Source organism: Lutra lutra, chromosome 17 (assembly GCF_902655055.1).
Source record: "Lutra lutra chromosome 17, mLutLut1.2, whole genome shotgun sequence".
In the NCBI taxonomy this organism is placed as follows: domain Eukaryota; kingdom Metazoa; phylum Chordata; class Mammalia; order Carnivora; family Mustelidae; genus Lutra; species Lutra lutra.
In genome coordinates this window covers 10,046,850-10,061,592 of record NC_062294.1, presented here as the reverse complement: position 1 = coordinate 10,061,592, position 14,743 = coordinate 10,046,850, and the positions used below count along the sequence as shown (strand labels likewise).

Genomic DNA, 14,743 nt, shown 5'->3' with positions numbered 1-14,743 from the left:
AGTCCATAAAACAAGATTCTGTATAACAATAGCTAGCAAATGTGACCTTAATCCTTTGTAGCAAAACTACAGCCTTGTATTAATAGATATTATAGTTCTTATTCTATCCCTGTAATAGTAAAGAATTATTTAAAATAATACATATGTGGTTGGACCTAGGAAAGACTTTACATTTTTATAATTTTAGTTAGAGTTAGCCAGTATTTCTCCTTATATTTTGACCTATTTTTTTTAAAAGATTTTATTTATTTATTTGACAGACAGAGATCACAAGTAGGCAGAGTGGCAGGCAGAGAGAGGAGGAAGCAGGCTCCCCGCTGAGCAGAGAGCCCGATGAGGGGCTCGATCCCAGGACCCGGAGATCATGACCTGAGCCTGAAGGCAGAGGCTTTAACCCACTGAGCCACCCAGGTACCCCTATTTTGACCTATTTTCAAGGAGGTGTCTGTCTTTGCAAGGAGACAGGTGACGGACCTGGCCAATTTTGGAGAACTCCATCACCAATTGAGGTCCTCCTTCCCTTTCTCAAAAATCGCTCCATCAGGAGAAATTAAAGACCTGATAAACATGCCAAAGATTGTGGGTCAGGGCAACATAATATGGGTGAATGAGATAAGCAGTTGTTTAAATTAAGCAAAGCATAAACAAAAATTCTTAGCCCCAGGCTGGTACAATGTTCAGTGACAATATGTCAATTATCTGGTTAATTTCATCACTGCAGACAATGCCAGGGGATATTATTTCAGGTCCCAAAGATGAAAGCAAGAGGGAACTCTGTTATTCTGCTTTGCTTGTTCCTTTATTTCTTGTCTTATTCTTTGTTGTGGTTTTCCTGCAGATAATATATGTTTAATGGCAAACCTTAAATTACAGGCAGAATTGTGAAAACCTACTCGAGAAGCTTTGTGTTTATGAACAAGACTGGAGAGAGAAACAATGACCAAAAATGGTTGCTTGTCACGAAATAGTAAAACATGTCTTTCTCCCCGGGAGTGATTTGCACTTTGTTCTGATCGCTACGGCAGGCGCCGTGAGGGGCATCTCACCCCACTTCCTGACTTTAGGTCCTTTTGCAGCCACAGACCTTGGTTTGTGTACATTTGCTCATAGATGGATCAAAGGCCTCTTGGCAAAACTAATGAAGCGTTTTTGCTCTAAAACGAATACCTTGCAAGCTAAATACACCTCTCGAAAGAAAATACAACCTTCCTGCAGAGAAGGAAGAGACGTTTCCCGCTCAAATACTTGATAGAAAAGAAAAAGAACTTTAGAAAAAAAAAGTTTTGAAAAAATATCCAGAAATCTTGAATCAGAATTCAATTTCTGTGCGTTAGGTTTAATGAAAGTTTAATTCCAGCGGTTCAACCCACTGCTGACCTTCCAACCACCCTTAGTCCAGGTTTTTTTTTTTTTTTTTTTTAAGATTTTACTAATTTATTTGAGAGAGAGAGAGAGTGAAACAGAGCATGAGCAGCAGGGAGGAGGCTGAGAGAGAGGAAGAAGCGGACTCCCTGCTGAGCAGGAAGTAGAAACCCAAGGAGGACCACAGATCATGACCTGAGGCAGAGGCAGACTCTTAACCTACTGAGCTGTCCTAGGACCCCTTTAGTCCAGTTTGATTTGGAGTTCCTGCTCTCATCTCTGAAATGGAAGAGTTGAGAGGATTGGGAGACTTTTTTCTAACTGTATGCAGCTTTTCTTCAAGTAAGTGGTGGGAGGTCTCTGAGGGATGTCCCACCACACAGACAGAGGTGACAGGACCTAATATCTCAAGTGACAAAATAATAGGAATTTAAATGAATTAAGTCATGGTCACCATCTAGAACCAAGGTTGCAAACTCAAGTAGCTACTGGGACCAGAAGTTCCCTGTTGTTAGGAGATGTCCAAATCTCGATTTTTGTAAGAAATCACCTGATATTAAAGCATCTATCCATTTTGTTTCAGTATTTCACAGATGTGGGAGTTGGATGTGGCTGGTAGTCATGAGTTTGCTAGCCATGGTCCGAGGTTTCGATTTTTACCAGTTTGTTTATGTATTTATTTATTTTAAGCAGACTCTACACCCAGCATGGAGCCCAGTGCAGAGCTTGAACTCATGACCCTGAGATCAAAACCTGAGCTGAGATCAAGAGTCAGATGCTTAACCAACCAAGCCACCCAGGCACCCCCTTGAGATCTAGACTTCAAAAAAATACATATGTGAGAAGTTCAGAATGCAAAGTGATGAGTGGTTATACCATTATGTGACAAGGTCTTCGTAAGCACTGAACTTGTCTTCAAGTATCCTTATAATAACCCTAACACTTAGCTAGTATTGTCCGCCCATTTTACAAATATGGACATGAAGGGACAAGGATGTTAACAATCCTAACCCGATAACTTGTTCAAGTTACATAGTTAGTTGAGAATCTGTCCTCTTGGGGCTCCTGGGTGGCTCAGTCAGTTAAGTGTCTGCCTTTGGCTCAGGTCATAATTCCAGGGTCCTGGGATGAAGACCTGCCTTGGGCTCCCTACTCAGCGGGGAGCGTGTTTCTCCCTCTGCCTCTGCCTGCCGCTCTGCCTACTTGTGTTCGCTCACTCTGTCAAGTAAATAAATAAAATCTTAAAAAAAAAAAAAGATTGTTCCTCTTAACCATACTAGGTATACAACATCTGACTTAGAATCCAAAGAGACATGTTTTTTTCCTCAATGGTCTTCTACTTGTCTTTCTTAGTAAATGTTTAAAGGCAGTGCATTAAATACTACTAGTTAAATTAAGCCGAAGTTTCCTTTATTTGAGAAGAGAGCGGCATGACTGGAGTGTAGACATCATACTTATAGATGGAGGGAGGGGTGCTGGGGTGGCTCAGTCGGGGAAACGTCTGACTCCTGATTTCAGCTCAGGTCCTGATCTCGGGACATGGAGTCTGCTTGAGACTCTCTCCCTCTCCCTCTGCCCCTCCCCCGCCTTCATACACTCACTCTCATCTAAAAAAATAAATAAATAAATACTCATAGATGGAAAACACTCGGACTCCAGCTCAGTTCTGCTTTTTCCCTAGCTGTGTGTTAGGCAAGCCTCTTCACCCGTCTCCCACTTCACTGCTTGTTTTTCTAGCGAGTTGACGAGGCAAGTTTTCTCTCCCAATTTCTAGGTGAGAAACTGAAACACAGGAAGATGATCTGGAGTGTCTGGTAACCTCGGCCCTCGCGAGCACGGCTCCCACACCACCTGAGGCAAATGGAACTGCCTCTGGGAGCAGCGATCGGCCCCACTTGCGCACAGAAAACGCAACCTCAGAGACACCGACGCAGATGAGGAAAATGAACGTGAGATGCTTGTCCTGCAGAGTCACCAGCAGACAACTGGCAGACCAGGACCCACTCATTTTTCTTCTCCCATCTTGAAGGAAACAACAACCCAACCCACACAAGGAAGGTGATTTGCTCTGATTAAAACTTTCTTGACACTGGGCGCCTGGGTGGCTCAGTGGGTTAAAGCCTCTGCCTTTGGCTCAGGTCATGATATCAGGGTCCTAGGATCGAGCCCCACATCGGGCTCTCTGCTCCATAGGGAGCCTGTTTCCTCCTCTCTCTCTGCCTTGCCTCTCTACCTAGTTGTGAGCTCTCTGTCAAATAAATAAATATAATCTTAAAAAAAAAAAAAAAAAAACCAACTTTCTTGGCATTCAAGCAAGTGTTCTTTCTACTCTATCATTCTACTGGTCCCAGGCCAGGCGACAGGTGTGCTGAGTAACTCCAATGGGCTATCCGAATGGCAGACGTGGACAATATGGAATTACCTAAAAAGCATTCCTACTGCGTTCCTTAGCATTCACGGCAGTCAAGGGCAAGGCTGAGTGGTAGGCATGTAGGTCTGAAAATGTGTGCATTCTCTGAGATCCACTGGCCTCCTGCTGTCTTCCCCAGAATGGGGATCCTGTCTCTTCCTCTTTGCACTTTGCAACTTAGCTTATTAGGAAACAAATCTGAGCTAAAGGGAGAGGCGTTCTCCAAGCTAGCTTGAAGGGGGGCCATCACTGTAAACGTAGCAGGAGGCGCAGAGCGCTAAACAAACAGAAGGGGCTTACTTCAAAGACCAGCGTCTCGTTGGTGGGTCCTGGCGCATACAGGCGTTCTGGGTGGTTGAAGGTCCGCTGGTATTCAAACACGGTCCCAGCAAAGGGGAACTCTCCGGGCCAGTCGATGTTCCAGCCCCCCGTGAGGTAGTACTTCTGACCCAGGCTTCTGACTGCAAGGTGACTGGAAGAGAGCTGCAGCTCCTGGACCTCGATGCTTCGGGCCCCCGCTGGGATGGTGACGACTGGATAATATGCTAAATGGGAAGAAGAGAACAGTGCTTTTTTCCATGATGCACACTGCAGAAATGGGGCTGAAAATGTGCAGAGACACAGCGATGTCCACTTTTACAGAACAGAGTTGTTGAATCATGAACGGACATTCATTCCTACTCTATGGAGTACAGGTAAATAATTTTTTTCATTTTTCAGGAGGAAGGAACACCAGAAAGAAAGTGTGTGCTCCTTTCCCAAGCACGTGTGTGTGGACAAGAGGTACACACTTCCTCCTTCCAGAACAACCAAGGCCACAAAACTCAAGAACCCTTTTTATCTTTAATCTACTCGGAAGAAACTTAGCGCCATGACCTCAGTAGTGATACTTGGGCAACAGGGCTCCAGGTTTCATTTTACTCAAGATTCGTTTAGATCATTGCTTCAAATAGTCATCTGATGTCGTGAGTGGGGATCATGATTCACATCTTGAACCGTAAGTTTCAAAATCCGTTCTGTGTTTACCAAAGGCCTGTGGGACATTAGACACACGGCAAAGTAAAGGGCATTTGATCGACACATCTCAGAGTTGTGTGTGTTGGCGGAACTCCTCACACTGAGAACCCATCCTCCTTGTTCTTGGGAGGTATCAAAGCCATTGTCCTGTGTGTGTCAGGGGAGCTGGGAAACAGCTCGGTCATGGCCAGCGTGACGGGAACTTGCTCAGTGGCAAAGCCACAGTGATAAAACCACAGGCATCTCTTACCGTTGGCTTTATGCTGATTGAGGTACAGGCCTTTGTAAAACTTGCAAGTCGAATTATCCCCTTTGCAAACACCACACGCATCCAAAACTGCTTTAGAGCCAAGTTCATGATCGCATCCCACTGGCTGTGACAAAAAACAAAATAAAATAAAATAAAATAACAACAACAACAAAGTGAGAAAAATCAGAAAAGCCAATGGCTATGAATAACCAAGAGATAACGGGGGCTCTACCTTCAGAACATTAGAAAGATAGTACAGCTTTAGGGTTAAAAGCAGAGCCTCAAGTCTGGGGGTTCAAATCACTCCTCTGCCTTTACCAGATGCAGGACTAGAGCAGTTACAGAACGCATCGAAAGTTTGCTGGGACTCCTCATCGGGAAAACTGGAACCCCAAGTCACTGCGGCTACTAGTGGCAGGTGAGCTGATTTGGGCCAGCTCTCCTGCTGAAACATAAAATGCTGAGCCCCCCACATAATCCCTCCACCCTCACCACACACACAATGGAATTAAAAGGAAGACCAATTGGCAGGAAATAGTAATACTTGCGGAGACGGGGGAAGAGGAGCTAAGAATGTCAGAGGGTCCTGCAGAGCGACAGTGGGGACGTTAGAGACAGTCTATGCATCCAGTTTGCAAACACTGGCCTTTTCCCCTAAGCTGCCTTTTCTCCAGACACAGAATCTCTTGTGCCACTTCTCACGGTACACGTTTGGTAGGAGGAAACACAAGCGTGATGACACAACCCAGAAAACAAAGGTCCTCTTACTTCACAAATCCCATCGATACAAACGTCCCATTTGTTTGGGGAACAAGGAGTTCCGTCTTTCACCTTGCCAGACATCGCAAAAAAAAATTCGAAGTTCTCCGCCTTGCAGTACAGTTTACATCGATCTGCCTCTAGAAGCAAAGAGATCAAGACAGGACGTGATCAGGAGGAAATCACAGGGCAATGACATGATGGCCAGAAGGATGAATTAAATTTCTTTAGAAAGCGATCACGAGGGGCGCCTGGGTGGCTCAGTGGGTTAAGCCTCTGCCTTCAGCTCAGGTCATGATCCCAGGGTCCGGGGATTGAGCCCCGCATCGGGCTCTCTGCTTGGCCGGGAGCCTGCTTCCCTTCCTCTCTCTCTGCCTGTCTCTCTGCCCACTTGTGATCTCTGTCTGTCAAATAAATTAAAAAATAAATTAAAAAAAAAAAGAAAGCAATCATGACTAAAATGGGAAATGTTACTAGTTTTGTATGTGGGTGTGGGTGTGCATGTACAAATGTACATATATGTGCTTTTAAAAGCAGGAATCCTGTTTGCGATTTAGATAAAACTATTTTGACACACAAAAATTGTATTTTTCTAACCCTTCGTAATAGCCACAATACACATAATTGGTGGGTTATACAGCTACTCTCCTTCGTTAGCAAATATTTCAGGCTTCATAGGACTTATGGTCTGCTGTTGACAGTATGTAAAGGAAGGAGTGTTTCGTGTTCCAATAAAACTTTATTTTTAAACAAAAACCGGTCAGATTTGGCCCACAGGCGATAATTTGTTGACTGTGATTAGGGACATGGATTACTTCAAAATCTATTCAGGCAGTTAAGAGAAAAAATTTTAGGTCCTTTGGGGGAAAAAAAGGGCCATATGGTTTATGTTTAAAAAACATACAGAGAATAATCCTATCATGAAAAGGAAGAGGACCCAAATAAACTAAACCTAAAGGCTAAAAAATGTAACTTTTATTGACCATAAAGTCCCTGAGAAGTCTCTGGTATCACAGGCAAAAAGAAAAAAAATGCAGTATTTCTACAGAGCGCTTGTATCAGAAAGGAGTTATGCCAATTTCCTAAATACAAAGCGTTCTTCTTGGCCAGCAGCTCCAGAGGACATTTCTCCCAAGAGACCGTGCGTGGGCGACACCACACAACAGCCCTGACAACGTTTGTACAACGAACGTGTAAACAGTCTGCAAACCGCTGGGCTTCATAAACCTCTTGATAAAAGACAAAGTCAAAACTTAAATGTGAAAGTAGTTAGATTATCGTGTTCCAAATATGCAGATGGGTTGATAGAGTGAAAGTTTCTCCTTTACCTAGAAATCTCTTTGAATAGCTTTATTAAACACCTCGTAATTTTTGCATCAGAGGTTACGGAAGACGTTATCGATGCCCTTTCTTTTTCTCGGTCATGCCCAGGAATGAACAAGTTCTAAAAAGTTCAGTTTTACCCACAGAGGCTCTGGGGCAAGTTTCTCAACTGGTCTATTGGAAACACAAAAACCTCACTACTGTAAGACAAAGACTGTCTAATTTATAAATGGTCTTCCCTCATTCTTCCCAACCTGCATGAATGCCATCAGACCTTCAAGCCATGGTCAATGTTTCCCGATTCTAAGTTCATATCAGAAGGAGAAGAGGGAGAAACAAAAGGTCTTAATTTTTCTGTCTCCCTGGGCTGGGTCTCTTCTCCTTGGTGTAGTTCCCCCCACATCTAGCAGAATGTCTCCCATGGGAGAAGTGCTCAGTAAACCTCCGTTGAGCAATTGAATGAAGTGGCATGCTCCCTACTCAGTCAGGCTGCCATTAAATTAGTGAAAAACTTTTGAGACCAAAAAATATTTTACATGTTACAAAATGTATGTGCTTCACTGTCTCGTGAACACAGAACCTATTTAAAGGGTGCTAACAAAAAACACATTGTGTAAACACAGCATTTGAATGAAAGACGCGATGAATGTGGGAAAGACCAAGGGATACCCAAGAAAACAGAGCAGAGAGCAGAAGGGGAAGTGAAAAGGAAGGACAGCAGGGTCTGGGGGAAAGAGCCACACATCTGTAAGAATCACGGAATGACGGGCGTGTTCTACCAAGAGACAAGAAATCTTCAAATGCTGGAAATGAAAGCAACTGCAGGTGTTCTATCTAACAGTCCCTGGGCACCTGTTTGTGCAGTGCCCTGACTAGATCAGCGCACGGTTCCTGATAGAATGCCTCCAGTGATGGAGAGCCGGCCACTCAGAGACGGGAAACACCTCCATTAGGGACAGTTGATGCTTGTTTATTCACTCATTTATTCTGAAAATTACAAATATGTGCCAAGGGCTGTTCTCAGATGCTGGAGGCCCAAGCATGCTCAAAATGGATGAAGGCTTTATCCTGTGGAACGTGAATTCTTATGGGGAGCGAGATAATGAATAGCAACGATGGGATGTAAACGCAGGCATGTGTAAGAGCTACGAAGAATAGAGCAGTTTAGGAACGGGAGGATTACCTGAAGGAAGGATATTCTGGGCAAACTAGCAAGGGAGGCCTCCCTGAGGAGGTGTCATGGAGGGGAAGGTCTTAGCCTTTGAATTAACCCTGTCTGTCCTCTGAAGTGATTTCCAATTACTCTAAATCCTTCTCTAGTTTACTACCTCTGGATATTTGCAGGTACCTTCTCTCTTTTTCTTGGCAAGTTTCCATATGAGTCTACTGAAGAATTTTTTTTTTTTGAAATGCATGTCTTCGCAGCTTTGTCATTGAGGTCCGAGAGAAATGACAGACAAGCTAAGTTCGCAAGCACACGTTTGTTCCATCAAGCAAGAAAGAGGCGTACCATGGAGTATTACTTTAAAAAATGGCTGAAAACTCATAAATAAACCCTGTACATATTCTCTCTTAATGCAACTCGAAACACTGGAAATAATAAAGGGCTGAGCTTCTACTTGAAGAAAGACACACCTAAAAGTAGACACTTACAGACTGCTCACTGTGGTTGCTGAATTTTCATGCTTGTCCTTGTGCTTTGAGATGCCCACTGATGACCCAGAACCACACAGTGCTCCTGCGATGGCTGGGCTGGTCCTGGGCCGAGTGGCACTATCATCCCCTTGTTATGCCCCTAACTCCACTGGCTTCTCTATGGTGATCGACAACATGTGTTCATTTTGAGATTTTTGCCCAGCGATGGCCCTAGTCTTATCTCCCCCACTACATTCCGTGTCTTCCCATTTCTACCTGTGTCCCCTAGGGGCTCGCTCTTATCCTTTCTCAAGCAAGGAAGGCTGAGTTTTGATAAAGCAAGGGAATGGCAATAATAGAAGGCAAACAATCAGAACGGTGACAGCTTTGTCTGCGAAGGTAATGGGAAGCACATTAAATGTGTACATTGCAACTAAAATAAATGCTTTGATACTTCGGTAAAACAAAAACAATTCAATTTAAAAGGTAAAATACAAGTCACAACTTTAAGTAATAATAAGCACTAGGAACCCAGTATGGAGACATTTTTAAATTCTTGGCTGTGTGCGTGTGTGCGTGTGTGTGCGCGCACACGCGCGTGCGTGTGTGTGTAATACCCTGCAAACAGGCCTTCCGTGTGGGCAATCATCTACTTGTCAATTGCTGAATATGGCTTCTCTATGGGGCATATATGGTTTCACGGGTTTTTGGTCTGGACAATTCATACCAATTGCAATTAACAACCCTGGGAGACTTAATTGCCGGAATGTCAAAGGTAAGTTTAGAAACATAAGTACATTCCAAACACATGAACCCTTTGGCTTACAGATGTGGGGGAAAAGGGGTGTCTTGTGAAAAAAAAAAAGTATGGAAAAATAAACAAAATCTATGGAAGTGAATGCAAAACTGGGTCAGGACGGGTCTAGGGGATGACGTCAACACCAAAACTCTTATGTACGCAGCAATTTCCCCGTGTGTTCATCCCCGTTACTGTCCCCATAGAGCCCTATTTGTTGGAGGTACAGAGACCAAATTACCTTCCACTTTGGTATAGGGTTTCCACTGGTAGAACCATCCACGGAAAGGTTTGCTGTTGTACTCTGCACACTGCTGGGCTCGGAAATCCAAGCTATTTTCATTACAAGGGTTAATATTGCACAGCTGATACATACGGCTAGACCCTGGACAGAACTTGCCACCATACTGAGGCCTAAAAATAAAATGAAAGGGCTTTAATGCAAGCAAACAGCGGGGTATGAGTCACAAACAATAATGTAAGGAGGGACAGTCAAGGTGACCATTGTATATAGTCAAGGTGACCACCTGTATACACTGCATGTATACAGTCTATTACAGGAAAGGAAATAATGGAGGACACAATATGCCGTGTCCTTCCTTGTATCCATGGCAGGCAGAACCCGTCCATCAGGGACCCGCTCTTTCTTTTCCCGATACAGCTCTTAGGGAGGCATTACCACTATTCAGCAACCGGAACTGGCATATTAGAGAAAACTGATTTGTCATCTCTGATGCCAGTTTTACATTTTGGCAATTTCTTTAAAGAATGATGAAAGCACATTCTTGACACTCCTCGTGTTACCTGTGTTAGGGAAATTTATAAATGCACCCGAGTGTTCTCGTTAATGTAGACAGATGTGTGTCTGCGTGCTACACACACTAAACACACACACAACCCAACCTGGTATCACAGCTCTTCAAATGTGGACCCAACCTACTCCCCAGCTTTCCTCCCATTTCTAAACACCCCCAGCTTCCTCCAGGGTGCTGTCCACCTGCTGCCACGCAGAAGGTCAAGGCACTGAAATGAAAGAGTGGGAAGCCCCATCCGCCATGTCCTCCCATCCGGCTCTGCCAGTCACCGAGCCCATGTTCTGATTACTGGCTGACTATTGTATATTTCACCCTGGTTGATCCTCAACTGTGGACAGAAATTCCCTTGTTTTCATCTGCATAATCACTTTTTAACTTTGTAGGTGGCCTGTTCCTCGCCTGCCAAGCACAATGGGAAATGGATTTCCAGAATAGGGAATCCCAGTAGAACATAAATAATTATGATCTAATGGCTGGCTCTTTAAGCTCTTGGTAGGTAGACTGCAAAGACCAGAAAGCAATCTAAAGGAAAAAGGAGCATAAACCAAACTGAGAATGACCAATAACGGCTTATCCAGCTTCTTCCAGGCCCCAAGCAATTGCTTTTTTTTGTGCTTTTCTCCAAAGGCTAAAACCCAACTATGGATCATCTCATACAAAAGCTCAGTGCAAACATGTAACATGAAAGAAGGCTCCAGGTTAATAAATTTGTGTGATTAAAATTCCTTGTCTCTTTAGGAAGCACAAGAATGCTATAAAACACCCCTGGATTTGCTTCAACCTATTTTATCAAATCCTCGTGCAACTGCTTGCTGAGATGGATTCAACAGAAACGGGAAGTGTCACGCCGCCAGAGAGAGATTTTTTTGCTATTTCAAAACACTCTGGAGCAACTACTTAAACATTCAGCAGCCATTGTGCTACATCAAATCCCCGAAGACTTCTTAAATCATTATCTGAAAAGCACTTAGAAAAACCTTAAAGGGCCCCACCATAGCTTTACTATTCCTGGTCATCTTTACAAAGCATATTTAAAACTTTTCTTAGTTTAAGACATTCTGTCTGCAATTTTATAAATAATCTTCATTTAGACTCCTCAGTTTCGAGAAAGCAAAAGAGGACGACATGGGTTACTTTTTTGACTCAGAAACCGTAACATGGCGATCTCAAAACCTCCATACCACCCCTTCATTTTGTAGACGAGGTGAAAGATGGGTGAGAAGCCTCATAAAACTTGCCAAATAATGGTCACATAGCTAGCAAGACACAGGGCACAGCTAAGCTCCTCTACCTTTGACTCCCCAGGATCCTTTCCCTGCCCCACTCCACCTGGATTTAGCTGAGTTAGGCTGCAGGGGCCGGCAGGGGAGAGGAAGACAGTCAGGCACGATGGTTAGGGAGTTGGCCTTTTATAATGAGACCGATCTAGATTTAAATATTCTCTGCCTCTTCCCAGCTTATCTTTAGGCAATTTTGTTTAACCTCCTAACCTGTAAAATGGGGGCAGATATGATGATTAACTGAGATAATGTTTGTAAAGATTTCACAGCTGAGAAAGTACAGAAGCAGTCCAGAGGCCATCAGTAGATGAGTGGATAAAGGGGGCGGGGTATATATACAATGGAATATTACTCAGCCATCAGAAAGGATGAAACCTTGCATTTGCAATGATGTGGACGGAGCTAGAGGGTATTGCGCTAAAGGAAATGAGTCAGAGAAATGCGGAGAAATATGATCTCACTCATATGTGGAATGTAAGAAATAAAACAAATGATCATAGGGGAAAAAAGAGAGAGAGATGAACCAAGAAATAGACTCTTAACTCTAGAGAACAAACTGATGATTACCAGGGGGGAGGTGGTGGGGGGAAGGGGGTAATAGGCGATGGGGATTAAAGACTACACTGATCATCATGAAAAAAATAAAATAAAATGACAAAAACAAACAAAGGTCACAAAATAAATGAGACACATTCTTTAAAAAAATTCAGGGCTGAATCTAGGGCAGAGTTAGCACAAATCAATCATAACTTTAAAGTGCTTTCTGGTTCTAATGACTAGCAAGAATTTGTACTTTTCCATCAAATCCTCAAATACACGTACTTTTTTCTGCAGCTGTAAACAGGAGTATTAGGATAAATTGACAGAAAATTCTACCATGACATTCTTTGGTGCAACAAGATTAAAAACAAAAATATAAACAGTCAGAAAACAGATGTCTGGGAATATGATTTTATCCTTATATGAGACCGATATAAAGGATATTCGTTTTTACTTCTGCGTAATTTATCACGTCCTGGCTACAAATGGTTACGGTATTGGCTGGCTGATCAACAGAACCAGACAGCCAGACAGACAGATGGACTCACTCCTGGGTCCCTCCAGACTTTCTTAATAAGAATATATGATAAGAGGATCCAGAAATCAGTGTTTTTTTAAAGCACACTTGGTGATTTTGATAACCACCTGAGCCTGGAAATCACTGGTTGAAAAATGGGCTGGAGATTTAATTCAATTATTTTTCTATAGCTAGGACTCCAGTGGCATATTATTTTTTTTTTTCCTCAAATAGACTTGCGTTTTAGGAAAGTTCTAGAATGCCTTTGCATGTTTCATTTTCACTTTAATTTTTGCAATTAATTTTCTGGAACAGACTTTATAGAAATTCTGCCAGGCTCCTTTAGACTGTGATAACTGACTAGTCAGGCAACCAGAAAGAATGTCAAAGGATGAAAACTGTTGGCTCCTGGTCCGACTCTACCACTACGAGCTTAGTGACCCCGGCAAAGATCACTGCTCTGGGACCCTCTGCCTGCCCTGGTTACTCACTCATCAGATAACTGGATTGGACAATAGGCTGGAACTCCTGCGTCTGTTCTAGGTAGACTGGGAAGTGTTTCCAGGTCCCTGAGGCATGGTAGGGTTCAGGAGAAAACAGAGCTTCTATCCATTAAAAATTATGTCCACCTCAGGGCTGCCTGGGTGGCTCAGTTGGTTAAGTGTCCGACTCTTGGTTTCAGCTCAGATCATGATCTCAGGGTTGTGAGTTCGAGCCCCATGGGAGGCTCTGTGCTGAGCTTGGAGCCTGCTTCAGACGCTCTCCCTCTCCGCCTGTCCCTCCTCCCACTCGCAGGCTCACTCGCTCTCCCTCCCTTTAAATCAATCAATCAATAAAACCAAAAAGGTCCACACCAGACATGGGGAAAAAAGAAGCGCCATGTGTGTGTGGTACCAGTCATTCCAGAACCAGGGAAGCTTTAATCCCTTTGGAAACCGAAAAGCTGGGTAAGTCCATGAATCAGCCTGGAGGAGTTCACTTTTATGAAACAACACACGTTCTGGGAAAATCAGCATTAATGTGAAATAAAAGGTCCTCCTGCTTCTCACGTGAGAAAATGAAGCTGGTTGGGTGAAGTGATGTGAACAGACTGAATGTTTCAACTGAAGCAAAGAAGAAATCAGTAATTTAAAATGGAGGGCAGGGGAAAAATCCCTCAGTTTTCCTACAACAAAGTGAAATAAGAACAGAGAACAACTAATTCAATTGCCTGGGGGTGGCTGCTCATGTTCTTGTTTTATTTGTGAGGCATAATTAAAGTAAACAGTGTCCGAGGAGCCTCACGCTTGTTGAAATGATAAAACGGCACCAAATGGAACTACACTGGTGATTCTTTTATGAGGCATTTCTAAAATTACAGTACAATATTCCCGTGAACAATGCCCTATTATAATGAGAGTGCTCGGCCCCACAGATATGAGAGAGATTTTAATTTAAATCCCAGGGGTGTCATTCACGCACTTTACCAGCAGAGCTATTAAATTAGGTAATCTATTTCTTTCTTGGGAAAATACGGAGCTGTAAAATGTTGTGAGGTATGAAAACCAGATCTGTGAAATAGGCTGAAAAAAATGAAAAGTAATATAATGATTTTAAGAATCCTATCCAAGATATGGGCTACATTCAAAGTACGAGGAGGGTGGTTTTAATAATCTGGGATAAGCTGGAAATGCATCACAAGCCTGTCTACCATCACACCTAGTTACTCTCTCTGAACTTGCCCCCTACAGGACATTGGATAGTCTCTGGACATTTCTGGTTATCATGGGGCTGTCGGGGAGGAAGTGTCATCCTACAGGCATCTAGTGGGGAGAGGTCGGGGCTGCTGTGTCCTGGACAAACCCCGTAACAAAAATTTTCCAACCCAAAATGTCAATAGTGTCAAAGCTGAAAAATACCGTTAGCCTGCTCTAGCCCAAAGAGCACCTAGCAAACCACAGCCCAAGTGTCTTCTGACCCTCTCCTATTTTGGAACCAACTGGCCTTCCAGATTCAGCTCAGGCTGCTGACTCAGATGAAATGCCAGGTCTCCTTTAAAT

The 14,743-nt window shown here is 43.4% G+C and overlaps 1 protein-coding gene across 2 annotated transcripts in view; it reads right to left on the bottom strand.

Annotated features, from left to right (window-relative positions):
- Nucleotides 1-14,743, bottom strand: part of ADAMTS18 (ADAM metallopeptidase with thrombospondin type 1 motif 18) — a 137,218-nt gene that overhangs the window by 37,736 nt on the left and 84,739 nt on the right. For both annotated transcript variants that reach the window (XM_047712341.1, XM_047712340.1), the window contains 4 exons: nt 9,794-9,966; nt 5,808-5,938; nt 5,040-5,163; nt 4,073-4,317 (listed from right to left, as the gene is read on the bottom strand). In XM_047712341.1, coding sequence (XP_047568297.1) covers nt 4,073-4,317; nt 5,040-5,163; nt 5,808-5,938; nt 9,794-9,966 — 673 coding nt within the window. The remainder of the gene's footprint in view (nt 1-4,072; nt 4,318-5,039; nt 5,164-5,807; nt 5,939-9,793; nt 9,967-14,743) is intronic.